Below are 27,954 nucleotides of genomic sequence, written 5' to 3' on the forward strand. Positions count from 1 at the left end.
TCTTTGTACAAAGTACGACAATCCGCTGCTGGCAACAATCGCTGCGGCAAATAAAAATCTGTTCAACCAATGGATGAAATGTGTTTAGCGACATCGAACCGTTGGATGCCTATTCATCAGAGAGGACCCACTCCTGCCCCAACTTACTCTTATTTGTAGAAAAAAGTTTGGTAATTGCAATAAACCATAAAAATCTGCCCGTCAAAGTAAGAAGGAAAGTAGAGGGAGAGGGAGGAAAGTGAGATACACCACAAGCTATACCTACCCGCGGCCCATGAGCAACAGATCTGGAAGAGGAAGTAGTTGGCAGCGTGGATAGCCTTAAATATCTTAGACCCACCTCCCTGCTATCTCGTCCAGCTCTCCCTAACCTTCTTCTGTAACCAAACACTCCCTTTCCTCTAGCCCAGGTTCTGCAATCTGCAACTCTGCACCAAGAACAAGTAATCTCTCTCTCTCTCTCTCTCTCTCTCTCTGTCCCTGTGTGTTTGTGGAAATGAAGTGTGTTTAATTGATTAGTGGTTAATTTGTTTAGTTTCTTCTGCTTAAAGATTGGACTGGAGTGATAACCTTCTATGTATGTATTACAGTGGGTACTGAAATGGTGATGGTCGATGAGATGGCTTTTCCTCCACAGATTACCACATCAAAACCATTATCTCTGCTTGGGCATGGTAAGAAACATTTTTCTTATAATGGGAAATTTTATTAGTATTTAATCTCTGATCTTTCAACTGGAAACCCTATTTGGAAAATTACCTGATGATCCAATCAATTGTGTAAACAGGTATTACAGACATTGAGATACATTTTCTTCAGATCAAGTTCACTGCAATTGGGGTTTATTTGGAACCTGAGATTGTGAGCCATTTACAATCATGGAAGGGTAAATCTGGGAAGGAGCTTGCAGAGAATGATGACTTCTTTGAAGCTCTTATTTCAGGTCTAATGAACCCAGAAATTCAAAACTCTTGCTTGTGAAAGATCATCACCAAATCAACTGTACTGAATCAAATAAATGTTCTTTCACTTTGCAGCTCCAGCAGAGAAGTTTCTCAGAGTTGTAGTGATCAAAGAAATCAAGGGCTCACAGTATGGTGTGCAACTAGAGAGTGCAGTGAGGGATCGATTGGCTGCAGAGGATAAGTATGAGGAAGAAGAAGAAGAAGCTCTTGAGAAAGTTGTAGAATTCTTCCAGAGCAAATACTTCAAGAAGGGTTCCATCATCACCTTCCATTTCCCTGCAACCGCAACCCATGCTGAGGCAAGCAAGCACTGCCCAATAACCAAAAAAAACATTACTAAACTTGGCTTACATGTTATATTTTCATGATCTGATGTGGTTTTGGTTGTTAAATTTTTGCAGATTAGTTTTACAACAGAAGGAAAAGATGAAGTGAAGATGAAAGTGGAGAATGCTAATGTTGTGGAGATGATCAAGAAATGGTATTTGGGAGGAACAAGGGGAGTTTCTCCATCAACCATTGCTTCCTTGGCTGACAACATTTCATCTCACTTGTCTAACTGAGAATGAAATAATGAGTCTCTGTTCCATGAACTAGTTGGGTTTCTTTCTCCTTTTCTGCTTTGGTGAGAAGATGTCTGTGTTCAATTTACCCCTTTTTTGCTACTAAGTTCAATAAATTAAGAGTGGGTTTTATGTGGTTTAGTGGGAAGAAGCTTGGAGTGTTGGTAATGAATTAAATTACTAAATTAAATACTACCATGGGTTTTATACTAATGGGCCTCAAATAATTTACCCAATGAGTCCAATTTAATGTTACACTTCATTGATGGGTTGGTTTAGCTGAATGGATCATAGCCTATCATGGGCCTCAAATAGATCCAATGGAGTATATGTGGGCTCAGATCTACACTATCAATAGTGTATGGAGTCTATGGATCTTACACCTTAGAGGTGGATCACATACTCACCATAGTCTCATGTCAGGGGCTAACCCACTCTCTCCTCAATCATGGTTATCTGTCTTAATCTTCTCGGAGTTTGGATCTACTTCTTAGAGAGTCCGGATCAGCTTCCCGACCACAAAAATAGTGGGGCCCACGGTGAAAAACACTTATTGGAAAAAATAAAAAATTCACCTATAGTTGGGAAGTTGTCGTTTGTGCTCCCCCAACAGGGAGATGATCCCAATCCCTTCTTAGAGGATCGGGATCATCTCCCCATCGGAGGAGCACAAAGTGCTTCCTGACAACTTCCCAACCACAAAATCATGGTGGGGCCCACAGGTGAAATTTTGAGTTTTTTTATTTTTATATTTTTCCCCAAAAAGTGTTTTTCACCGTGGGCCCCACTGTTTTTGTGGTCGGGAAGCAGTCGGGGAGCTGATCTAGACTCCTTAGAGGGTCTCCCCTAATGTGTGTCTAATGCATTATAAGATTCAATTACACGGAGTATCCAAATTCATGGAATGGGAAAAACCTAATGGGTACTCATAGATTAGATTATTACAGGTGATTAAATCTTATTATTCAATGGACACTTATTAAGAAATTTTCTCCAATAAGAGGAGTCAGATATTCTTGTTTCATGACCGTTAAAGTAGTTAACTGACAAATTTCATGACTAGTCTAACCAACCTGTCTTTTCAAAAGAGTCTGGATCATCTATTCCTATAGGTAGAAGATTGTGCTCCCCTCATACTTCCCCACCAAATATTTACAGGGGGAGCCACCACCGGGGGTGGGGCCTAGTAGTCCCAAGCTCACTCCCAAGTGGTTTGGTAAACCTCATGTCCTAGGTTTCGAATCCCCTATGCTCCTCTGTTTCTTGCATTGGACAATTGTGTGTTCTTTGGCTTGGGCATGAGTGCTACCGGCTTCTGTGGACTATACTAGGCCTTCGGTGGGGCTCCGTTGATGGGTCCAGTGCTTGCACTAGTAGTGCACAGGGCTAATGCTTGCATAGGTCGTACTCGATCAAAAAGTCCGAACATTGTGTAGCGGGGGCGCTGCTAATGTATCCCCTCTTTCATTTACGAAAAAATTTTACAGGGGGAGCCATTCATCTTTGAGCACTAACAAAATGAACCATCTATGAATTTCTCTCCTAAACTAGAGTTGATGAGTGTGAGGACAGCATAGTTCTCTACCCTCGTAGATAAAAATCCCAACTCCATCCAATTTGGGTCCTTCTAAAACCCAAAGTTCATCTCTTTCACTTCATTTTTGAAGGTGAAATGAAATGGGTTTGTTTCTCTCTCTCTGCATTGATGACTTCAAGACGAAGTCAGAGCATGTAGCTATCAACACTCATATTCACATGGTAAGTTACCTTTAATAAAACCAACTTTGCATATATTCCTATATAAGCAATTTTTTTACGGATTCTCTAGCTAAGAAGACTATTTTTATGTTGGATAAAAATTATATAGTCTAATCTTTATCCCATCAAAGATTGGTGACAATCCTAAACTCTTCTTCCCCTAATCTTGATATATACTTCTACCACACAAGCCATTCGCATTGCAATTGTTCTTTAGCTATTGTATTTTCTCTTATGTTCTAAGGTTTTTCAGTATATTGGTAGATTCCTTGATTAGATTGGCTCAATCGATTGAGTTTCTAACAATTCCCTAACTTCTACGACTTTGTAATGTAGATGATGACGCTTATAATAACTCCTTTTTTTTTCAATAAGTTTTTTACTTAATCAAAATATAATTGTTATCCATTTTCTATATAATCTTTTCTCACATTTTCTCACAATAAATAAATGTCTATTCATTTATAGAGATCCATGCTTCTTAGTGGTAGAGTAGTAGAGATCCAGAGTTGGTAGAGTGGTAGAGATCTATGCTTCTCAGTGGAGAGGTCGTGGATTCGACCCTTGTAGACAGCGTCTTCCCCCTTGAGGATGTAATCAAGGTGCGCGCAAGCTGGCCTGGATGAACCTCAGCTTCCAATAATAATAAGAAATAAATGTCTATTCATTAACAACAAATCCTATCCTTAGAAAAGTTTAATCCTTTGTACGATGCTATTAGTAGCATTAATGCTGTATTCTACAACTTTGAAAGTGGATTCAAATCGAATCGTTGAACAGTATCATATATAACATGAACACAAATACCTTTTTCTCATCAATATGTTCCCCTCAATCCTCAATGTTTCTCATCAATCAATCACTTTCACACCTTAAAGAATCCAAAACTCCCACTATTACTTTTAGGCCCACAGATGAAGTACAGAACTTGAAGAAGAAAAACAGGGACCCATATATTCGATTCCTATCATGGTGAGTCCATAAAAATTTATTATGATTCCTTTCCTTGTGTTCCATAGTCCAGATAAACCTAGTTCTGATCCCTAAATAATGGTCAATGGAAAGGAAAAAAATTTAGAGTAAATTGCACTGGCATCCCAAAATGGAGGCTTTAAAGCACTACACCCCACTTTATGTTTAAAAAGCACAGAGACTCCAAAATTGGATTTTCATTGGATATATTTGTCCAATTTGTTACTGAAAACCTTTCAAACACTGTTTATTATAGGAATATTTTTGAAAATAAACAGTGAGTTAGTGATAAATTGGACAAATATATCCAATAAAAATTCAATTTTGGGGTATCTGTGCTTTTTAAACATAAAGTGGGGTGTCAGTGTTTTAAGGCCTCCATTTTGGGGTGCAAGTGCAATTTGTTCAAAATTTTAAATAGATTCCTCCACTCCTAATTTGAAAGGATTTAGATTTCTTCCACCGGAGTGCACGGTGCACCCAACTTTTATCTCTTACAATCCCATCTGACACAGGCCGTTCTGGACCCACATGTGTCAGGTGGATTGTAACTTGTAAGAGGAAAAGTTGAGTGCACCGAGCACCTAGCGAAGAGGATCTAGATGCACTTTGAAATGACCTTCTAATTATTACCATTTAGTAGTTTAGTACTATTGATGCCACTTATGATCAAGTTTAAAGTGCCTTTTTCTTTTTTAAGAAAATAAACTAAATGCAAGCAAAAGTTACAGGGTATAAGAGCTCTCATTGGTACACGCCAATAGAGCTAAATTTAGCGCAAATTAAGAAAGATCTAACTTATGACTAGAATAGAGAGTAATAGCTGATGGACTTCGAACAAGCGTCATTAGAAAGTCAAAGTGATGAACAAGCCATAGATGAACAAGTGATACAAGAGAGTTCTTTAAAATTGTGTCATGTCCGTTATGTTCCTAATGGGTCTTAATTTGGTATACGAATACTAAATTAGGTCAGCCTAATATTGACATATATTATACAGCTTTGAAAGTTTTGACATACTAATCCAGTACCTATAATATGACTCATTTTTTTTATTTTTTTGGTAAACAAAAAGAGAGAGGGGATGTAGTACCGGCGACCTAATGCCCCCCGCTACGCAATACGCAATGTTCGGACTTTTTATTGAGTGCGACACATATGCAAGCATTAGTCCAAACCACTTGGCACTAGCGTGGTACCACTAGACCACCACCCCCGGTGGTTAATATGACTCATATCCGCGGGAGCGGGTTGACATGGGGGGGCCGGTGGGCCAGTGGGACCCCGGCCCATCTCGAATTTTATTTTTGGAGCCCCACTAGAACGGAGGCCTAGAGCATACAACTATCCAATGTAAGAAACAGAAGAAAAGAGGGGATTCAGGGTAAATATAGGAGGGGAGACATGGACGGGGTTTTATTAGAATTCATCCAAAACTAGGAAATGACCATGAGATTTACCAAACCACTTGGCACTAGCGTGGGACCACTAGACCACCACCCCCGGTATCCAATTTTACGGGAGATAAAAGAAAAGGTCTAATAAGCCACTAAGAATGAGTAATTGGGAGCTTGGTCTGAAATATTTATATCTCAATTGATATTTCTTTTCTTTTTTTGTCAAAATAAAAACTGAAATCATCAATTGATATTGATTTTGATTGTGGAATCATGGTAAATAGGTTTTACAATAAATTAATTTACAAAAAAAACATGGGTATATATGTCAAATTCATATCGATAGAACTCTGGAATTTCTAAATAAAATCAAAATGTTTCTTGTGTTTTACCCCATGTAAGGGGGAATATATGAAAAGAATTTTTTTGCCATGATTGCCAAGAATACCGTTCAAACTTCAAATGCTTCGGACCTACTTTTACGTGTTACATTTCCAATCATATCAAACCCTCTTCTTTGTTTTCATGAAGTATTAGAAATTCTTTTCCCCCCACCCCACCCCCCCCCCCTTAGGGGCTCAAAAGGCACTATATATATATATATATATATGTTTTTTTTTTACTTTTAAATTTATATAGGAAGAGATTTTTTTAATTTATTATAGGAGAATTTTAATTCTTAAGTGAAAGTATTTTATAAATTTATAAAATTATTATGATTCACAACGATGACTTATTTCTAAACAAGCTCCTTTGAGAAGTTTAAGTGTTTATCGTATAATAAAATAAAGGTGATTTGAGGAAAAGGATTCGCTTACTCACTATAATCAATTTGTTTATGTAACTTTAAACTAATTTATCTTTTTATCTTGTCATCATTTGAATTCATATAGCCGATTCCATTTCAATGAGACAAAGTTAAGTAGCCATCAAGTTCAAATGTATACGTTGCATGGTTCTATTAACTATTTTAAAGCATATTATTTACTAAATTCATTACTATTGATTCTAATTTTTTATATTTTGAAAATTTGTTTTAAAGAACTTGATGTTTACCTTTCAACAAAGCTTTGGTCCCATCCAATTTGTTATATTACAAATATTTTGGACTGTTTTGAAAAGTTTAAGGTGGATTCCCCCCTCTCCTTTTTTCTATTGAGAAGTATAGAGTAATTTTCATTTGAATCCCTAACCCCTCCCCTTTTTTCTATTGAGAAGTATAGAGTAGTTTTCATTTGAATCCCTAAGATTTGATATGAATTTAAATAAATAAATTGATAATTTTTATGACCAAAATGTTTTTATACCTTTTTAATTACCTTTAAATGGAAAATGCATAAGGACAACTTGATCATAAAAATAATGACATGTTTTTAAATTAATTTTATAAGATATCACAAGAGAGTTAAATGCAAAATGCCACTTTTTATATTAAAAATGACTTCGATTGTAAAACCTCATGGGGTCCAAGTGAAAATTACTCAAAAATCCACATCTATATAAAAAGATAAAGGCAAAAGATGATTACCTTGTCATGTAGTTCTTGCACTAGCTCCAAAAAAAAAAAAAAAAAAAAAAACGAAAAATGAAGTTACATAATACATCGTATATATAAGGGATTCAAAATCCAAAATCACGTGCGATGGTTGCAAGAATTAGATGACCATCTGGCCACATCAGAATCCTTCATTCATCGGAGAAGTGGCGTAAGAGAGCAAGCATGGAGTCCACCAGCAAGAAGGGTAATCAAACTCAATTCTGATGCAGCTTTAAAATCGAATAGTAATAAGAGTGGTATTGGTTTCATTGCCAAAGATTGGAGAGGGGATCCAGTTCTGGCCACATCAATCCCCCTTATTTTCGGTGAAGCGAGTGTTGGAGAAGCTTTGGGGATCAAACACTGCCTATGGAGAGTTACTGAAGAAGGATGGCCTTAGCCCCATTTCATGAATTTTCTCTTTTATTCCAAGGAGTGCCAACTCTGTGGCTCACTCCCTAGCCCAGGAAGCCCTATCGTGTGAGGCTGCGATAGATTGGCCTATTTCCACTTGCTGGTTAAAGGAGTCTGTTCCTTCTCCAGCACCTGTGCCTCTTTCTTCTTAATCAATGTTTCAACCAAAAAAAAAAAGAAAAAAGAATTAGATGACCATCTGGGATTCAATTGCAACCCGAAACAATTTCTACTTGTCTAATTGATTAGTTCAAATAGACTTCACTACTTATAGTTAGGGGTGTAAGCGGATTGGATTCAGATCGGATAGTGGTAATACCATATCCGCATCCTATTATATTTAGACGGATTCGGATAATATTCTATCAGTTTTCGGAAGGATTCAGTCGGATTCAGATGATAATCGAATAGTTATTTTCTTAAGTAGATTATTCTAAATGGACATGAATACATATTGAATTTAAGTTTTCGACTACCTGTTTACATCTTTATCATTTTATTTGTGAGGACTAAATTTGAAATTTAAAAAATTTAGCAACTTTGGTAAGTATTTTAATAGAAAATCTAGAAAAATAGTCACATATCACACATAAAATTTATAAAAATAAATCTAAATAATTAACTTAATCGAATAATTTCAATAAGGAAGGGGTATATCATATCCGCATCTTATTAGTAATCGAACGGATTCGAATACCCCTCAACGGATGCGGATACGAATTCGAAAGTGAATTTCGGTTATCCAGTTACACCCCTACTTATAGTAGCACGACTGATAGTAATTTTATACACTACTATCAAAGGAGAACAAAATTAAATTCTAAGAATAAGCACCAGTAATTTTATTTAATTTTTTTTGGTAAGGAAAAGCAAATGCATTGAGTCAAGTATAAGCAAAGTTAGGCCCCACTTATCTTGAAATTTACCCTCCATCATATATATAATCTTTAGGATCATGAGAAAAGTCAATAATGACCTCCATTTAACAAAATAAAATCACAAAAACCACTCCTTTCTTTCTTCTGTCTTGTTTCTCTGTTACTTATAAAATTACATCTCTTAGATAAAATTTTATAAAACAAAAACTGAAATTCATAAATACCTCAACCAATATCGTCTAGATCAACAACCACAGAATTTTCTCCAGTTGCCGGGGCGGGCCCACTATCCACATCCGGACCCGTAGGACGATCCAACAAAGAGTGACGGCAAGTCGGACAAGACGAATGCGAGACGAGCCACGTGTCAATACACTTCACATGGAAACCGTGATTGCATTTTGGCAAAACACGCAGCTTTTCTCCCTCCACAAACTCTCCCAAACAAATCGGGCATTCAGTAGCTCGGATACCCGTACACGTACCCGACCCGTATGCTGTCACAGGAATCCGACGCAGCGTGCTCTTCTTAATTCCTCTAGCAGCAAATCTTGCTGCAGTTTCACCGGCAGATTGGAAAGCAAATCGACGACCGCAACGTAACGCGCACCGTACGATTGAATTCAATCCAAGGGCGCATATTAACGCACACAGCAAAGCTGCAAGAATGATAACCATATTGGTATCGAAGTTAGCTTCGGTGTTGTAGGCTCTGCTACTGCTACTGCTACTGCTGTTGCCGTTGCTGCTTCCATTCGTCGGCGGCTTATGGTGCTCCATACGTACTCGTTGAAAATCAATACTCTTCTTCAGGCAGATGCTAATCTGACGGCATCGAATCATCACTTGCATTTAGTGAATCTTCCCGTGAGCCGTTCAATACAAGCGAATTCGAAAAATAAACCGAACCACAAAGGAGATTAGCAGAAGAGAAAACATCTCTCTCTCTCTCCTTCCTTCTTCCTTGTAAACTGAAGATCTCTGTAAAAGAAAACAGACTCGAAATTCCAAGCTCTTCTTGGACGCTATTCTCTTTTTTTCTGGGTTTTATAGATCTCTTCTTTGATCTACTTGATAAAGAAGACCGAGAGATCAGAAGGCAACTCTGCTTTAAAAGTATTGAGAGAGAGAAAAAACAGAGACTCCAGATGAGAACTGAGTGTTATCCAAATCTAGGTAGTGGATATAGGATTCCAAGCTTCTAAATCAGAAATTCAGATCGAATTGCTTCAAACCCAATAACCAAGAAAGATTAGCGGAGAGAAAGAGAGAACAAAGTTACCTGAAAGCTTCATCGTTACTGAATCTGAGGTGGGTATTCTTCTTCTGCTGCTGCGAGAAGCAGAACAAGGAGATTGGTATTGTAATCAGATAAGCCAGGAGTTGCTATGCTAAGGGGGGTTATGTCACTGTCATTTAAGACATGGAAGGAGAGGTCAGAAATCAGAATCACAGTGAGAGAGAGAGAGAGAGGGAGAGATAATAGTTTGTGCTTTAAACCGTTTTGGGTGAAGCGAAATCACTACCGGCGTTAGCTTTACGTGAAGTAACAAGAGGAAAAGAAATAGAACAAGTGAGGCGGTAAAGCTTATACCATGGAAAAGGTGAGCATAACATTACCTCTCTCTCTCTCACCTAATCATGTTAACGGTGTGTTCACAAATGGACCTATTTTACTCTCCATCCATGGTGGGGTGAGAATATCTTCGTCCAACAAATCTGACCTTCTGATTAGACCCTTGGGGTGATAGATCATATCAATAAGAGTTGGGAGATTGATCGTGGATGAGGAACCAATGGATGATCAGCATCTTATAAGCATGAGTCAAGAGAAAATTGAGTCCTTCAGCTGGGTTCACATCTCACCACCAATAATTCATATTTTCTTAGGTTTTGTTTGTTTGCAAAGGTGGGGTGAAAAAAATGGTGGAAAAAAAAACATATAGGTTCCATATGTAGAATTCAGATCATCATCCCGTCAGTGCAAAGGTAGGGTGAGAAAAAAGAGGTGGGAAAAAAAAACATATAGGTCCCATATATAGAATCTGGATCATCACGCCGTTAGGGAGCACTATGTACTCCCCTACAGGTTTACCACCACAAATCTTGTGGGGGCCAGGGGTAAAAAATAAAAAAATAACCCAACCCCTGGGTCCCCCTGTATTTATGGTGGTAAAGCAGTCGGGAGCACAGAGTGCTTCCCTGACTGGTAGCTGATCCGGACTCCCATGTGCATTTGGATGAGGGAGAAGGAAATGAAAGGGTTTTGTGGAAAAGTGATAATGGTGATCTCACTTTTTACTTTTCTAAACTTTTCTACAAAATTCCACTAAATTTGTGAGGTTTTAAAAAGCTTTGGGTGGAAAAGTTGGGTTGCCACCTCACCGGACAAGTTTCGATGATTTAAAGAAACTTGTCTCTCACTTTCCCACCCCAACCAACCAAAAAATATACACTTTTAGGAAAGTAAAAAAAAAAATTTGTTTTTTTCAAAAATTTTCCCACCCCACTTTCATTCCAGCAAACAAACACAGCCTAAGAGTTGGGAGATTGATCGAAAACTTGTCTCTCACTTTCCTACCCCAAGCAACCAAACAATATACACTTTTAGAAAAGTTTAAAAAAAAAAAAAAAAATTGTTTTTTTTCAAAAATTTTCCCACCCCACTTTCATTCCAACAAACAAACGCAGCTTAAGAGTTGGGAGATTGATCGTGGATGAAGAACCAATAGGCGATCATAGCATCTTATCAGCATGGGTGAAGAGAAAATTGAGTCCTTTTAGCTAGGTTCACATCCTCTACAATTTCCACCAAGAACTCGTCTTTTCTTAAGGTTTAATTTTATAGATTTATTAGGTTCAGTTCTTAATTGAATTTTAATCATCACCCTTAAATAATTAAGGGCTACATATTGCAATTAGGAGCCATTGGGCCGAGGGGGTCATGGCCCCGTGGATTTTTTTCAATTTAAAACACTCTCCGACATTGAAGTTTATCTTCTCCACAATTATAAGTATTCTGTAACTAACCACTCTCTTTCTCAAATTACTCTTTCATTTCACCCACGATTTTACTAGTAAGCATTACTGAATTTCTTTTTTCAATTTATCGGATCATAATCATCGATCGTAATCATTTAATTTTATTTTTAAATCCCTAAACTTTCTACTAAGTTTTTTTTTTTTTTTTTGTTACAAAGGGGCTTTATTAAATCAGGGATGGGGATATTAATATGCCTCAACAAAGGTCGAACCCACGACCTCTTCTCTAAGGGGTGTTGGTTTTACCACTAAAACAGCTACATTGGCTAAGTTTTTTTTCTTTCTTACTAATAACAATTTAAATTTGAAGTTTTATTAGTTGGATATTATTAGATCTAACTATTAGGGGTGTTAATTTGCAGCACGAAACCGTTATTTTACTAAAGGGCCGTGTTTGGGCTGAATGTTTTTAGCCCGAAACCGTTAAGCCCAGCCCGAAACCTCCACAAACCGCATCATTGACATCCCTACTAACTATAATCATTGATTTTTTTTTACTTAATTTATGAAAATTGATTGTTTTCCCCACATTTAGTTAATAGACTTCAAATCTATCTTTTTTTCCTTACAATTTCTCCCAATTTCTTTCCCACATTTTTTCTTTCATGATTTCTTAAAGTTGTTCTCCCACAATCTTGGTCTCTATGCTTTATTTCAATATATTTTTATAATTTACTTATAATTGTGTTATCTATATTTTAGTCTTTCTATTAATTTTCCTAAATTTTTAATATCAACGTCAGAATGTAATAAAATAACTAAAAGATGGAACCCACAGTAGGTCCCACATTGACCCATATAATATGTATGGTGAAAATTTTTAAACATAAGTATTCAATCAACAGAGAGGTGATCGGAGACTCATTATACCCTCCAATTTTCAATCCTGACTCTTACCCTGATTGCAATCCTAGATAGAAATTACAGAGAATTGCAGATGGTGGAAATTGTAGAAGATGTGAACCCACATCTACCTATGATTCAAGTTCAAATTAAGAATTGGGACCTACATTTCATATCAATGTCCTGATTTGGTTTCTTTTTGAGATTCTTTCACCTTCTTTGATTTTGTATGGAAGATTCTTTATACTTTGGGTGAAAGTAATTTTAACCATTTGCAAAAAGAACTATAAAAAGTCTGTGCTCTTGGTAGTAAAGAAAATCAAAAGTAGAATACATTGCTTTTTTGTTTGGTACGAGGTCATTGTTATTATGAAAAGCCTGATAAACAAAAATTAGGGAAGAATTCCTTTGACAAAGGAAAGTCAAATTGTCAATTTTGCTCGATTTCAATTATGATGAAGTTTGAGAATAAAAAAGCCTTAAAATCGAAACCACTATGGTTGTGGCTGTTTTTTTATCATGTCAATACCAATTTAGGCTTTTCTCTTTTTTTGAGCTTAAACTTTAAACCATCTTTTTCTAGTCAAATAACAAGCACACAACTGTAAATAAAAGGAATTTAATTTGATATATTGCATGTTATAATTGAATGAAGAAGACAAACTAGGTATGCAATCTAGAGGGATGCAAATTTGGCCTTGATGATTCGAGTAGATCTAATCTTGATTAGCTTTGCACATTTACAGAACACATTATCGGTTCCAACTCGCCCTGGTTTAGCTAGATCAAGATCAATTAGGGTAGGACTAAGCTCGGTTGAAGCTGATAGAATAGGGTCGAGGTTGAGACTTTTTTTAACCCTGAGGTAAAGCTAGGATGGGCTTGGACTGAGATAGAAGGTCTCGAGATTAGATTAGGGGTATGAAAAGAGTAGTGGAGACACTACCCCTCCTGCTTCGTAATGTTTAGACTTTCGAATTCAAGCTATGCAAGTATTAGTCCTGTGAATTACTAGTGCAAGCATTGGCCCTGTCAGCGTAGTTCACTGGAGCCTTAGTATAGTCTACAAAAGCTGATAGTGATTTCATACTCAGGCTAAAGGGCACACGACTGCCCAATGTGTGAAATAGATCGAGGAGCAGAGGAGATTCAAACATGGGATATGATAACTATCAAACCACTTGGAAGTAAGCTTGGGACCACTAGACCACTACCGAGTTCGGATCAGCTACCGGATAACACTCTGTGCTCCTCGACAGCTTTACCATCATAAATACAGGGGACCGCCATAATTAATCTCAATTTAATTACACTTGAGATTAAGATTAAAAAGGTGAAATAAAATGTGTCTCTTAAGCATTAATTTGCATAATTTAAAGTGAAGGCATGCTTTATTAAAGAGAATCACATAAAAGATAAAACCATGTTTAAGTTAACAGGACACGACGGAAAATTCTCCGTTAGTCAGATACTGTGACCACCTATTTCCGTGGCCCCCACTGAGAAAGGACATATGAAGAGGACGAACGTACACGTAGATCTGATGACTATGCCTAGCTAAGGCGGTGATGTGGTTCATGTACATGTTTGGTCCGACGTGACCGTCCGGTTCAAAATCAAATCTGGACCGTTCAAGTTCCATCAGAACCATTCAATGTGCTCAACTACTTTGCCAAACCCTAATAAATCTATCGTGTCAATAGCTGAGTGGGGCCACTAAAAGATTCTCTTTATCCATCGTTGGCTAAAGAAAAACTGGTAGTATTAATAAAGGACAGTGACCTGTGACTCTTGGGTAACTGTCTCATGGTCCAGCTTGTGGCTTGTGGGGGTGAGAGTCACCCAAAATGACCATAACACCCACATCAGTAGCTTCCTTAGGAAGCAAGATTCCAAACATGTCCTCATGGTCCCCCTATTTAACACCAATATGGTAATACCCATATGGGTATAGGTGGGGATAAATCTCAACCATGATATAGATCATATATAAATTCCATACCTTTTGAAATTTGGAAATTAGCTTGTACTTATGTCCATGGATGTGACTGGTCCAAATTCGATGGATCATATTGAACATAATTGATGAGAAAGTTTAAGGATGGATCCAAATTGTCGGTAATGCTGGCTAGGCCTCACATGCTTAAGACCTTAATCATCTCTTGATACAATCCTTAGGTGATTAGAAGTTAGAAGTTAGAGGGACCTTCTATTTATGTTAACACATCAAAGGAATGGACTCCCCCCCCCTCTTGGTTCAGTTAAAATTAACACAGATTGAGGTAAAGTAGGAGGACTCGGCTTCATTATAAGAGATTCGAGAGGTAGCCCTTTGTTCGCAGCATCTCAAATTGCTCATTTTGATAATACCCTGGTGGGGGAAGCCTTAGCGCTTAGAAGTGGTGCTCATCAAACCATAGCAGAGATTCATGATCCCTGTGCACTTGGAATCAAACAACCTAGAGCTAATCAAACACACAAAAACACATGGATATCCCATCCCTCGATCATGCATCAAGTTCATTGTGAAGGATATTATGAAGATTGGTTCTGCCTTTTTATCTGTATATTTTTCTTATATTTCTAGGAGTTGCAATAATATTGCTGACATCCTAGTCCATAAAACATAAGGTCTTTCAGATGATAGTGTGTAGTTTTCCTCCTCTCCTTGGTTACTAAGTCTTTGTACTCTTGTTTCCTTGGCTCAACCTGTCCAAATGAAAGTTTGATTACCCAAAAAAAAATGATTAAAAGTTAAATTGTGTTATAAATGTTTGTTCAACTTTTTTCCAAAAAAAAAATTTCGTAAATTATTCTTTTTAGAAACCATCTCTTTGCAAGAGAGGACAAAAACGAAAAAGATAAAAAAGTGAGACTCAATGGTAGTGGCTTAGTGATAGAAAAGGAATGAGTTTGGATCTTCTATCTACATGGAGAAGAAAATTTCCAATTCACATAATCAGATTTTTAATACATGTCCAATTTCAAAGCAGAATTTTCCCTTCATATGAGTAGATGAGAAGGGGAAAAAAGTCCTTTATTTTTATTTATAAATCTTTTATGAGAAAAGTTTAAAATGGATTGACCTAACAAAAGGCCCAGACTGGGTTGGGCTGGAATTTCAGCCCATCAGCCTTTTAGGGTGAGGTCAAGGTCTCCAGTTTAGCTTGGGCCCACCAGATCTCACTTAAACTAACTAAACACTAGGCAAATCATAAATTTAAGCGTTAATTTTTTTTCTTTTCAGAATTGAAGTATTAAATTAATGTTTTCGAAAGAAAAAAAAATGCTTTTGTAAGTTCTATTTTCTTTTACGCTAGAGAGACTTTGTAAATGATGTTTTAATCCCATTGATCTGAGAAAATTTTCCCTCTATAAATATGTGGTTCGTCATCAAAAATATCAAATTTCCTCATAACATGTGTAGTCATTATGAGATCTTTCTTTTGGAATTGAGGTTCGCTTCAGCTAGGTTAGGCACGCACTTTGATTATATTCTCGGGGTTAGTTGTTATATATAATTTAAATATAAGTTGAGGCTTTGCCTTATGCTCTAAGAGGAGATTCAAACTCTAAACTCCTACGTGAAAGTGTTGATTTTTTGCCAATTAAACCACCTATGAGAGTTGTCAATACGAGATTTTATAAACAATGCAATTAGACATTGTTTATATGCTCATTATTTGGTCAGTATATTACTAAAGTGGTATGCTCACACCTATAGGGTGCATCAAATCAAAAAGTATATTCAATAACAATTGTTGGCTTTTGGAGGAGGTGTTAAGTATGGAAGTGCAAGTAGAAGACAACTTTGGACCATCAGAGTTGAGATCAAAAGTTCGAAAATCAACCTATGGACTTGGATGAATAAGGAGATGACCCGACTATTTTAATTGACTTCAAGAGGAGAGAGAAAGTCATTCAATAAGGCTTAAAAATAATATTTTGGCATGCAAGAAAACTTATGCTAGAGGACTCCAATGCTAAGGTAAAGTATACCATTGATTTAAGAATGTTTAGAAGAGTTTACCCTCCAAAGCCCATCGAAAATCGTTTTCACGTGTGAAAGTTATGTGGGTGGTTGATAAGGGTGGATGATCAATTTAACTTACCGCCCCCTACCTAGAAAATGGTAGTTTCGAGATTTTAAGTTAAGAAACAAATTTTATTGTTTTCTAACCTCATAAATGAATTGTAAATGCTACTTGGAGGCTAAAAGCTTGGGATAAGAGAAGAACTTAGAGATTGGAGAAATCTTTGTGCGATTAATGGTGCTGAAGCATGAATCATAAGGATAATCACGTGTTGAGGTGATAAGACTCTAAAAATCCTATTTGCAACTATTATTTCATAGTATTTAATGTGGTTGTTTGCAATGATAATGAAAGTAGTGGAAGTTGGTATAAATTGAATGTTTATTCTTATTTCTCATTATGTTTTTCAACCACTACTTTGAGTGATGAATCATGATATCTTTTCATTTTGAGACCAATTCATCCTCTCTAAGATGTGTGCAGGCGGTTTTTTAATAACCAAATTGGAGTTTTTTTTTTGGGACTAGTTGGGATTGTTTGGAAGGCATTTTTGGGACAATACTTAGACTTCAGCTTTTAAACAATTCATTTTCTTATAAACTCTGATTATGATTTTGATTAACTATGATTAATACTTTGAGGATGATTGTAATAACATTTTATGTTTTGATACTCTTTATTTCCCTTTCTCTTTTGGATTAAGCTATATTGTATTATATAGTTGTGTATTGTCCATGAACCTAGATCATGTAGTATATCACCCTCACGGATATTCGGGTATGTGCGGAGAACCAGCTGGGTGGGATGTGATAGTTTCATTGTAAATGAAATGTCTAAGGCGATGTAGCTCATGTTGAGGGGTTCAACTAAGAATTTATTAACAGAATCTTGCATGAATTAGACCAATTAGGATATGGCAAAATTTAGAGTTTTGTGAATTGGAAGTTAGGTTTAGGTCTATGCTTATTTTGTTTGAGAGGTTTAGCTAGTAAAAGTCTCTTATATTTATTGTTAGAATATAAATATCTACATATAACCAATGAGGGTTGGTCAAAGTGGTAAGTAGCTTGGTTCGCTTAAGCAAGATTTCCGTATTGAAACTTTGTGAATGCAAAATGGTCCGCTTAAGCAAGATTCCGGTATCCAAATCTTGTGAATGCACCCACCATAGACTCACCCACCACGGTGTGTACGACCCAAGTCGAACACCGGATTAGTCAGGGCAAAGCCTTGAAAACCGGGGTTGGCAACAAAAAAACCCAAAAGAAGAAGTTCTAGAGTTGTAGCACATGAAGATTCGAAGAAGAAAAAAAAGTGATAATAGGGTTTAGGGTCTCAAACTCTCGTGATCTTTGATCTTTATTCTTTCCCTTTCAGTCTCAATCACCACTTTCCTTGTTTCCCCTCCCAAACACAATCCCACAAAGAGTTGAATTCCACTTCCCTTTCTGTTCTCAATCACTTGAAGAATCTTCGAGTTGCCGCAGATCTGCAATCACAAGAAGAGGAAAAGAAAGCCCTAGTTTTGCGTTTTAGTTTCCTGGTCTTCTATACGGGTTGGATAAAAAGACTGAGACTTACGTGCTTTAAATCAATTCGGGTCTTAAATCGACCCATTTATGTATCAGTTCGGGCTTTAACGAACGGGTCGGTCGCCAAATTGACACCTCTTCGTGAGTTACAAAAGCCATTATAACTGGATTTTTGTAAAAATGTCGATGAAACAATATAGATAGGGGTAAAATAGTCCATAAAAATATATTCTTCAAAAAAAAAAGAAAACAAATAGAGGCCTGTTTAATACAATAAATCATTTAATGTCGTGTTGACATTTAGGGGTGTGGTTACCCAAAAAAAAGATATTTAGGGGTGTTAATAAAATCCTGGTGACCTGGCCCGGCCAAACATGTCTTAAGCCCGGCCTCATTTTTTCAACTTGAAGGGTGGGCTTAAGTTACAAAATACTGAGCCCTAATAGGGTTGGGTCGGGTTTAGATTTATCTCACAGATCAATCTAGCTCAGCAACCCGATCCTATGTTAGTTTAATTAAAGTTATAGTTAGAAATTGGATTTGATACCATAAATAATATATCAGCCCAATGTTGCTAAGTTGGTAAGACCAACAACTTTCAAAAAATAGGTCATGGGTTTGATTCTGCCTAGTGGCAATTTTGACGTCAACCAATCCTATTAGGATTAGGGTTAGGAATTTTTAAACCCTGATAGGGATTGGGTTTCAATTTTCAGTCTTGGAATAAGGTTGGGGTTCATGGATGGGCCGGCCCAACCTAGCCCATTAACACCCCTATCGACATGTAGGGGTGTCAAGGTGCAGGCTGGGCTTAACAGTTTCGGGCTGAAAAACACCAACCCAAACATAGCCCATTAGAAAAATAACGGTTTCGGTTTGGTGCGGTTTAGGTTTGGGCTAACAGTTTAGATTCGATTTGACTAATGGTTTATGGCGTGCAAGAAAAATAACAAAAATAAACAATTGAACATCCTACAAAAAAAGCCAAAATCACCTGTAAAGCAAAATTGCTGTTGGTCAATTTCCATTAAATTATTAAGAGTCATTCCACGTTATAGAAAATCCACCCACTTATAAAAGTCAAGAACCTAGATAGTTTTAGCAACATGATTGATTCGTTTTGAAAAATGGGCAATCATAACAAATCCTCTCCAATATCATGTTAAATTTTATTTTGTGTTTAATTGATTGTCTTGAAATTGGGTTCCCCTTCCTCCCATGAAATCCATTTTGTTTTTAGGTTGACATTTAGTTTGATATGCAAAATAAATACATCTATATTGGATAAATATTTATTCAAATTAATCAAACTTAATACATTCGGTTGGACATTCATACTTTTAAGCCTTCTACTTGTCCCTTAAAAGAAGTAGAATGACTATTTGATCATTGAATTTACGCTTAATTTTTCTAATTGTCTATACCAACTGACAGGTTGCGGTTCGGTGTCGGCTGGTGCAAGCACCACCACCCTCCGCCCTAACACAACGCGTTAATGTTTGGTCTGGGCTAGTGCGATTTGATTTTAATGGTTCAAGCTATAAAATGACATTCCTATGACATTTTATCACTTCCTAAGAAGAATCTCATATAAGATTGAAGTCAAAATTGAGCAACAACTCTTAACAAAGAGGTCAAGTTTAACTTTTAATACGTAAAAGCCCCTAGGAAAAATAGATTAACATCAAAATCATCACCAAGCAATTTACTTAACTAACACCTCCACTCAAAGTCAAACTGAGCCACGGCACATCTCAGGGAGTCGTTTCCAATATCACCTGAACTAAAATTTTCTATAGAAAAGCCCATAAGATCTTCGGAAGGCAAATGAGGTTTTTTATAATAAATATTTTTTTTTGGGTAAACAAGTTCTTATAAATTATAATCAAAATTCGAAAAGAAAAAGGAAAACACATGAACATGTGACCGCAACATCTTCCCATTTATTTTAATTGACGAACTAAACCCCTTTCGGTGAGATTTGACGAACTAAATCGAGCTTAAAGCTTTTTTCTATCCATTTATAAGCAGGTCTCTCTAACAGACATTACGTTTACAATGTTAGAAACCAGACCAAATTCAACGTGACCAAATCTGAATTTCTTGTTCGGCTGAGACGACGAGAGCGATAGCATTACACCAACAGCACCACCAGCAAGGAGCAAACAGCCATGGAAATGCAAGGTTCTGCAAATCCCAACTCTCAAAACACTCAAAAGTCAAAGGAGACAACAATGCTTGGAAACCCTACTAGCAGCAATTCATTTAGGGGCTCTCACCATCGACGAGCACACTCTGAGGTTAATTTCCGAATCCCATTTGATATAGATCTCATCAATGATCCATTTGACGCGTCAACGGGGAGTTTTGAAGAGATTGGATCTGAGGATGACCTTTTCTGCACTTACATGGACATTGAGAAGCTTGGATCCAGAATTGAGGATAACCCAAATGAGGGAAACAAGACTGGGGATTTTCGAATCAATGATGAATCTGTTGCTCCACCTGCAGGGAATTGTGTGGATCAGAGTAGTGGAGGAGGAGGAGTAGATGGTGCAGGAGGTGGTGGTGGAAGTGCACAGAATGACAACAACGTTGGTGAGAAGAGTGCAAGGCCTCGGCATCGACATAGTAATTCGGTTGATGGGTCTTCGATCTCGAGAGGAGAATCACTTTTCGAGGAGACAATGGATGCCAAGAAGGCAATGGCTCCTGATAAGCTTGCTGAGCTTTGGGCAATCGATCCCAAACGTGCCAAAAGGTTTGTCTTTATTTCTTTTTCCCCCCCTTTTATCGTTTCTGGTTTCTGTACTTGAAGATTGATTCGCCGCCTTTGCTTCAGTTAAATAGACTTGTTTTTGGTGTGTTTAGTTGTGAAGTTACTGTCTCGTATAATGGAATGATAAGAATTTCAATTTTTTTTTTTAATTGAAACAAGAAAAAGAAAAAGGAGAGAATATTAATGCTGATGTATAGTAAGTTCAGCTGTCATCTTTCGTTGACTGAGTTCCTAATATGTCCAGAAGGGTTGTTGTTTTCAATTTGAATTATGTGATTTATGAAGTTGAGACCAGATGTGCCTTCTCTGGTAGAATGTATGGGCTAACTGGTGCAGGAAACTTAGCTTGCCGGTGCTATATTGATTTAGGACCTTCGGGTGAATATTTTCGATTACAAGATCTGCTTGGGTTCAGGGTTTTTAAAGTGAAGGTTTCAACTTGACCAATCTATCAGTCAGCTCTTTTTGGCAATAGTGTATTAGAAAAAAGAAAAAAACTTATCGAGTAGGGGAAACCGGTTATCTTTCCTGATAAAATTTGCAGGAACATTGGTGTAAGTATCAGTATCTCACACTAAGAACTCACCAATCAAATAAGGGGCTAAAAACAGAGTACAGACTCACAAAGGAAACAACAAAAGGCATACTAGCTGCTCACCCTGGTATAGGCATTTTAACCAATTTATATATCCAACATTCTGCATGTCAGGAGTTGCTTGGGTACTTCATCTTAGATCCACTAAAATCCGTGATACCTGTTGCATTTCTCGATTCTTAAGTTCGAGAGGAATTGGCTTTCCAATGGTGAAAATCGTATAATCATTAATGCTGTTTGAGGAAGTCATCTAGCTAATTGGCAGTTGCCCGGGTTAGGTGGCTGACCATGTGGCTTCATTGCATTTACACTCCTACTGTAAAGAATAGTTTTCTGCCTAAAATTTGTCTAGTCCTATTTTTTCATGGAGCTTAATATAACTATACGCTTTGACAGAGGTGAATAGTAGAATGTGACTTGTATAGCAGGAGGAGTAACACTGGGTCATGTTAAGATGTTTGCAAGTCTATATTGTTGCATTGCACAATAAGGATTGGATTTCCACTCATAAGGAAGGAAGGTTAGATACCTTTGACAGGGTTGTATATTTTGTTGAAATATGATGGTGTTCAAACTCTCGAGATGCAGTTTAGGCAGCTGGCCCTCCCCTTTCTGACTGGACTGACTTGGGGAAGGGTCAATCTCCTCTGAAGCATGCTTCACAGTCACTCATTTGTCCTGATGAAAGGTAATACCAATCTCTCTCTCAGCAATTCCTTTCTCTGCTCATCACCCCTTCCCAACCAGCCTGCCCAATCGATCTTGTAAGATTGGCAAATTCATAGGGCTTAATCTGGTCTGAAGTTGTCAAAACGAATCGTTTGCTTTATCGAACGAAGCTTTATTAGTTGGCCCCCTATTTTCAACCATTACAGCTAGTGTCGACCAGCTTTGCGATATGGACGGACGCAAAGAAGAATGCAGGCAGTGGAAATGCAAAAGAGGAGCAAAGATTCCCGACCCAGAGCATGTTATTGACTCAAACCATACATCTTTTGCTTCTATAAATATCCGGATATTTGCACATTCATGAACAATTAAAAATTTGAAGCATGTCGAGTGAAACTTCAAGTCATTGAAAATCCAGAGTGGCAGCAGCAAGTAACTGACCAATTATTAAGGCAGCAGCCAGTCAATCATGCAGCTTTTTTTCTTTCTTTGTACTCTTTTTATTTTTCCTTCTTCTTTTTTCTTTTGGGGGTTGGTTCAGCTACAAAACCATTTGCTGACATTCCATTTTGACCACCAGTTAGTAATGTAAAACTGATTTTTTATAGTTTTTGTGTTTATGGATATAGTTCTATAATTTTGGGATTGTTGCTTGTGAAATTCTGTAACCATTATTAGAGCTTCGACTTTTGAATATACAGGATTCTAGCAAATAGGCAATCTGCTGCTCGCTCAAAAGAGAGGAAAGCCCGTTATATCTCAGAGCTTGAGCGAAAAGTTCAGACATTACAAACTGAAGCGACTACTCTTTCTGCCCAGCTCACGTTATTCCAGGTTTGTATTTTGTGCAAACCTGTGTTCTGTTCGTTGCTCCTAAATCTAGCCTGATGCCCCTGTACGGTGGGACAGGAATAATAGATCAGTTAAAATCAGTGTGCACCATTCTCTTTAATTTGGTTGATGTTTTCAATCTTTGTTCTTGTTAATAAAACTTCTGTAGGTATTATTTCAGAGCATAGTGGCAAACGTGGAGTTGGAATCCGCCCCCTTTTTTCTTTTATTTGTTTGTTCTTGTTTTTTGCCCTTTTCTAACAAAAAGGAAGAAAAGAAATGTTGTAGTGGTTCCATGGTGAGGATGTCATTAGATTATTAATACTCTGTTCAAGCAGCCAAAGTTCTCAAAACTTATTGGAACGTGTGGTAGGATTTTCTACAGGGAGGTGCCTGAGAATTAGAAATTTAGTTCCTTTTTGTTTGATACACAATCCCTATTGCCAAGTTTCAAGTGTTGCCATTAATGGTTTGTCCATTTCTGGGGCAACCATAAATGCTGTGAATGCCTATGGAACCTCGGGAACATTTGGCTTGTTGAAACCTGTCCATGCAAGGACCTAAGTATCGGTTTTGGAAGGTCAATTTTGAGAGTATTGTATCGTATTGTTTCGAATGGCTGAAAGAAATATTGATGATATACATGGAAATGCAAAGGACAAATGCAAAGTACAATTTATTGTGTAAAAAAAAGTAACATCTAATCTATTTTATATATAGAGACAAAAACAAGGTATGACAAGACAATTAGATTTTGTTGATTATGCATAAAGCATGAGGTTTTTCTACATGTACTGATACTCTAATACCATAGACAGTTGTGGGCTTCAAAACTCATATGTTGGAAGTGTTCTCCAGAAATGGTGCAACCAAGCTATTCTGCTTAGGCCAAATATACATGCAATACAGAAAATTATTAAAACAAAATTAGAAAAATGAAGCAGTATATCCATAATTTTCCAAACATCACATGCTAATCCCAACCAATTTTTATATCCATTGTGCTTCAATGTATTCATAGTCTTTATTTTCTAAATTGTCCATAATCGTACATTACATTTAATTTGTATTAGAGATGGTGATTTGTTTCTAGAACTCTCGGGTAAGGATGTGGTTGTACTAATTTATAATCCAGATTATGCATGCATTCCCTATGCCGGTGCTCAACTTTGATGACAGTGGAATGAGCTTAATCTCTTTGTCCTTGACATCCTGGACAACAATTTAACAGAACCATGCTGGTTCATCACATGTCCAATCCAAGTGTTTTTTGAGCCTTTTGACTACAGTCCTTTGATTTAAAAGTTGTCCAATCATGCAGTTGTCTATGATCTTATTAATTCTTGACTTTATCTGATATATAGCTTTTGTATATTTGTTTAGAGTGCTACAGGAGTGTATTGATTTCTATTTATGTTGTATATTCCCCTGCAGAGAGATACAACTGGTTTGACCTCTGAGAATGCGGAGCTTAAGCTTAGGTTACAAGCTATGGAACAACAAGCTCAATTACGTGATGGTAATGTTTTATTTTCAGCTTGTCTCATATGCAACATAATGCGAAATTTACTCTGTTAATTATGTTCCCAACAGATTTCTCATGCATAAAACCATGGTTATTGGATAGCTTTGCTTGTACATATTCCTAGGTTGACAATAGGAGAAAGTTCTTTATTTTGGTGTTTTTCTTTTCTTGGGGGTGAGGGGTTGGGGTCTTGAGAATCAGCAGCCAGAAACTTTCTTGCCAATGATATTCCCAAACACGTACTTGTCTGCACTTGTACCCATGGTTGTCAAGGCGTCTAGGCTATTCAAGGCGGTTGAGGTAGGTAAAATTTGAGGTGTGCCTGAATGCTAAGACAACTGTATGTCTACCTTCTCCACAAAGTGGTCAGTTCCACCAAATAGTGCTCCCCATCCTGTTATTGAAATGGCACTCCAATATCCAAACAATAATGACGAAACTAGAAGAAACACAAGAGAGCAATGCATCCACATCCACAAAGTAATGGTCAAGCTAAGCTCAATATTCACTTTCCCTAGTAACTTTTAAATGCAGATACAGCTCATGAACACCCTTTCCATATTCAACACTGCCCTACTTTATTGCAAGCAGTAATCCAAGGTGGTGTATTTCAGCCCCAAGAATGACTCAGAAACAACCGTTTACTTCAACCCTTCACAAAGCGATGGCGAGGACTATAAATCCAATCCCAATAGAACCCCCAACTTAGATAGGTTTACAATTAAAGATCAATATAATCAATTTCCTATACCACACCTCCTTACCCCCCCCCCCCCCCTTTTCAAAGAAGAGAAGGGATCTAGGTTTACATTAAACAAATGGCAGACAAACAAAACTAGGGACTTGTGAATGCAGAATACTTAATCCCATGTAATCCCATTGGTGATTGAATCCAAAATAGTGAAAGCTAATTTTTTTATATTAGTGATAAATGTTTCCAGAATTATTATTGAGAAAATCTATGAGCAATTCATGCTGTAGCATCTTGATCTGTTCGGTACCATCTACGTGATGGAGGGCCTTATGAGACTGTTGGAACTACTTATCTCAAAAGCTTGAGCAGTAAGGGTCACAACAATGTACATCAACACATTGAACTACATAGATCCCAATGTCAGCTCTCACATGTTATATTTGCTAAATTGCAAAATAGAGCTTTGAAGAATCAGAACAGTGAGATAGTGCCTAATAGTGGTCGAGTATGGTAGGCATGCATGGATGTATGTGGGCTGCTTGCCAATACACTTGAGGCTATTATTGAATTGGGCTTTGAAATATTACACGAGGGACTATTCCTCTCAGTCAAGTAGTCAGAATAGCCACATCATTTGTCCAAATGGCACAATAATGGTGGGTGATAGTGAGAAAGAGTCTTCTTTTTATATTGTTGCTTACTTAATGTATCAGGGGAATCTTGTATGACATTTTCTGCTATCATCTGTTGTATGGTCTCAAGTGATCCTTTAAGCATACAATTGATGGTGTTGATTGTAATTGCAGCCTTGAACGAAGCATTGAAACAGGAGGTTGAACGGCTTAAAATTGCCACAGGGGAAGTGTCAAGCCCTGGTGAGACATTTAGCTTGGGGATGCACCACATGCAGTATGGCTCATCATCGTTCTTCTCACTGCCGCAACAACCAGGTCCTGGAGGCCATCAGAACTTTCATTTGCAACAGTTCCATTCTTCCCAGGCCAATATGGGAAGTCATCACCTTCTTTCAGGCCAATCTCATTCCCTCTCAGACATGCTGCAACAGGACCAACTCGGCAGATTACAGGGCCTTGACATCAGTAACAGGGGTTCACATCTTGTGAAGTCTGAAGGCCCTTCAATATCTGCCAGTGAAAGCGGCAGCAATTTTTGAATTGAACTTGATACCGTTACCAACTCACTGACCTACTATTGGCCCCATTTCATTTGTTAGATTGTCCATAGCTTGACATCCAGTCAATTACCCAATCTTTCATCCTCATTCTTTGTTTCAATACAATTTATTTGACTCCATTGTTGTCCTTCTTGGTTCTCAAAATCATTTTGGTTTGTTTTTAGGGATATCCAACCCAACCACTGCTTCTCTCGTCGCCCCCCCCCCCCCCCACCCCCAAAAAAAAAAAAAAAAAAAAACCTTGGTGCTTTCATTGTTCCTGTTATTTATGTATTTTTATGTCAAAGTTCCTGCAGTATTTTTATTGTAGTTTCCAGAGTCTTATCTTTCTTTTTCTATGTCCCATGTGTTCTCCGGGTGGTTGAGTCCCTACTCTCTGTATCTTTATTTTTTTGTTGGTGTATTTTTCTCTTGCTTTTTTAATTTTTGATGAAGTAAGAATCATCGATCCCCATTTCTGATTCATGTAATGATCTGATTTATTGGAGTTGACTGGATCCTATTTAACTATACTCTTGTAAACTTGGATTTATTGGGGCCCCTTGAAACTGTATGTTTGTCAAATTGTTTTAGTTACTGTAGAAAGTTTATTATTGCAGCTGATTGAATTGCTTGTAGTTGTGTCGTTTTAATGTTTTGATTTATTTGACCGATTAAGTCTGTGCTTTTCATCTTTTGGGTTTATTTGAGAATTTATTTTTTGGTTCATTAAATTCTCAGAGTTACTTATGTAGTGATTACTAATTTTTTTCCAGATGCTGTATAAAGTAAGAATTGATGGTTGTAGGACTACTAAAACCTTGGTTGGGAGATTTTATACAATGATAGTTGTTCTCATAATGCCAAGATGGTTTCTTGGCCATCATATTGTAGAGAGCTTCGTGTATCTTATGGTCTTAGAATTCAAGAGTGGAAGAAAGAGACTTCAGGCAGGGTTTCAGGAGAACTAACAGTGCCAACAAATCCAGCTTCTCTCCGGCGACGCCCAATGCCCAGCTGGGAGTACCCACTGAAAATGAATTCTTGTTTGCTGCCATGCGAATATCTTTCACGTAGCTCTTGGATTTTGATATGTGATATTTTCAAGATTCTATTAATAACTAAGATCTCTCTTTTGTTTGTAATCACTTCAGTTAGATCTTCATGTGTTAAGATCTGAAAGCTGCATGGGAGATACTTGCAAGGTAGCAACCATAGGGTCCCCGAGCATACGACACGCTGGAGGATCCTGTTTGCTAGTTTTTTCGTCAACCCTCGCTAAGCTGGTACTTGCCTCTATTACTACTGTAGCATTGCCGAGTTTGCTAGAACTGCAACTGCTTGCTCCACTGTTAGTTGTTGTAATATAAACCGGTCGGATGTAATTGAACATGTACAGAAAACTTGGCTGCCTTGGCGCATCAACATGTTCAAGAGAGGAACAGTTGACAATCCATCCTTGCATAGGCCAAGAGGAGGTACTCATCATATTCAGGACAAAATGCCTAGGGGCACCTGCCTTGAGATCAACTTGTCGTATATGGTTACACAAAGGTGCTCTTTTCTTTGGGGGGGGGGGGGGTGTTAGCAGTTTTGAATATGGTATTGATGATTCCTTGTAGTTAGGGTTATGAAATAGAATTAGGGATTAAATTAGGAATTTTGATTGGAATAACATTAGCTTAAAATCCCCAAGGGTTTGGATAAGTTGGTAAACACCTTATAAGTAAAAGTCAAGAGTCCAAATACCTT

The 27,954-nt window shown here is 37.4% G+C and overlaps 3 protein-coding genes across 5 annotated transcripts; 2 read left to right on the forward strand and 1 right to left on the reverse strand.

Moving 5' to 3' along the window:
- Positions 1-334: 334 nt before the first annotated feature.
- CHIL (Chalcone-flavanone isomerase family protein) lies at positions 335-1,673 on the forward strand. The gene is made up of 5 exons (XM_089167466.1): positions 335-443; positions 591-674; positions 788-943; positions 1,038-1,264; positions 1,367-1,673. Coding segments are annotated over exons 1-5 (630 nt in total). The 5' UTR covers positions 335-442; the 3' UTR covers positions 1,529-1,673.
- Positions 1,674-8,562: 6,889 nt separating this feature from the next.
- LOC149008037 (uncharacterized) lies at positions 8,563-10,105 on the reverse strand. 3 transcript variants are annotated; one of them, XM_089167515.1, is made up of 2 exons: positions 9,767-10,105; positions 8,563-9,551 (listed from the first exon to the last, which is right to left on the reverse strand). In XM_089167515.1, exon 2 carries the CDS (start codon positions 9,334-9,336, stop codon positions 8,710-8,712), a length of 627 nt encoding a protein of 208 aa, XP_089023641.1. In that variant the 5' UTR covers positions 9,337-9,551; positions 9,767-10,105; the 3' UTR covers positions 8,563-8,709. The 3 variants fall into 3 exon arrangements, with proteins under 3 accessions (XP_089023641.1, XP_089023639.1, XP_089023640.1); XM_089167513.1 differs by having other exon boundaries at positions 8,563-9,589; XM_089167514.1 differs by having other exon boundaries at positions 8,563-9,592.
- A 9,753-nt stretch (positions 10,106-19,858) lies between these two features.
- LOC149008038 (Basic-leucine zipper (bZIP) transcription factor family protein) lies at positions 19,859-27,614 on the forward strand. Its single transcript, XM_089166283.1, has 4 exons — positions 19,859-20,696; positions 22,680-22,812; positions 24,244-24,328; positions 25,835-27,614. Exons 1-4 carry the CDS (start codon positions 20,107-20,109, stop codon positions 26,200-26,202), a joined length of 1,176 nt encoding a protein of 391 aa, XP_089022409.1. The 5' UTR covers positions 19,859-20,106; the 3' UTR covers positions 26,203-27,614.
- The last annotated feature ends 340 nt before the right edge of the window (positions 27,615-27,954 follow it).

This window comes from Hakea prostrata, chromosome 8 (genome assembly GCF_041222555.1).
Source record: "Hakea prostrata isolate BN-2017 chromosome 8, UWA_Hpros_2, whole genome shotgun sequence".
Taxonomy (NCBI): Eukaryota; Viridiplantae; Streptophyta; class Magnoliopsida; order Proteales; family Proteaceae; genus Hakea; species Hakea prostrata.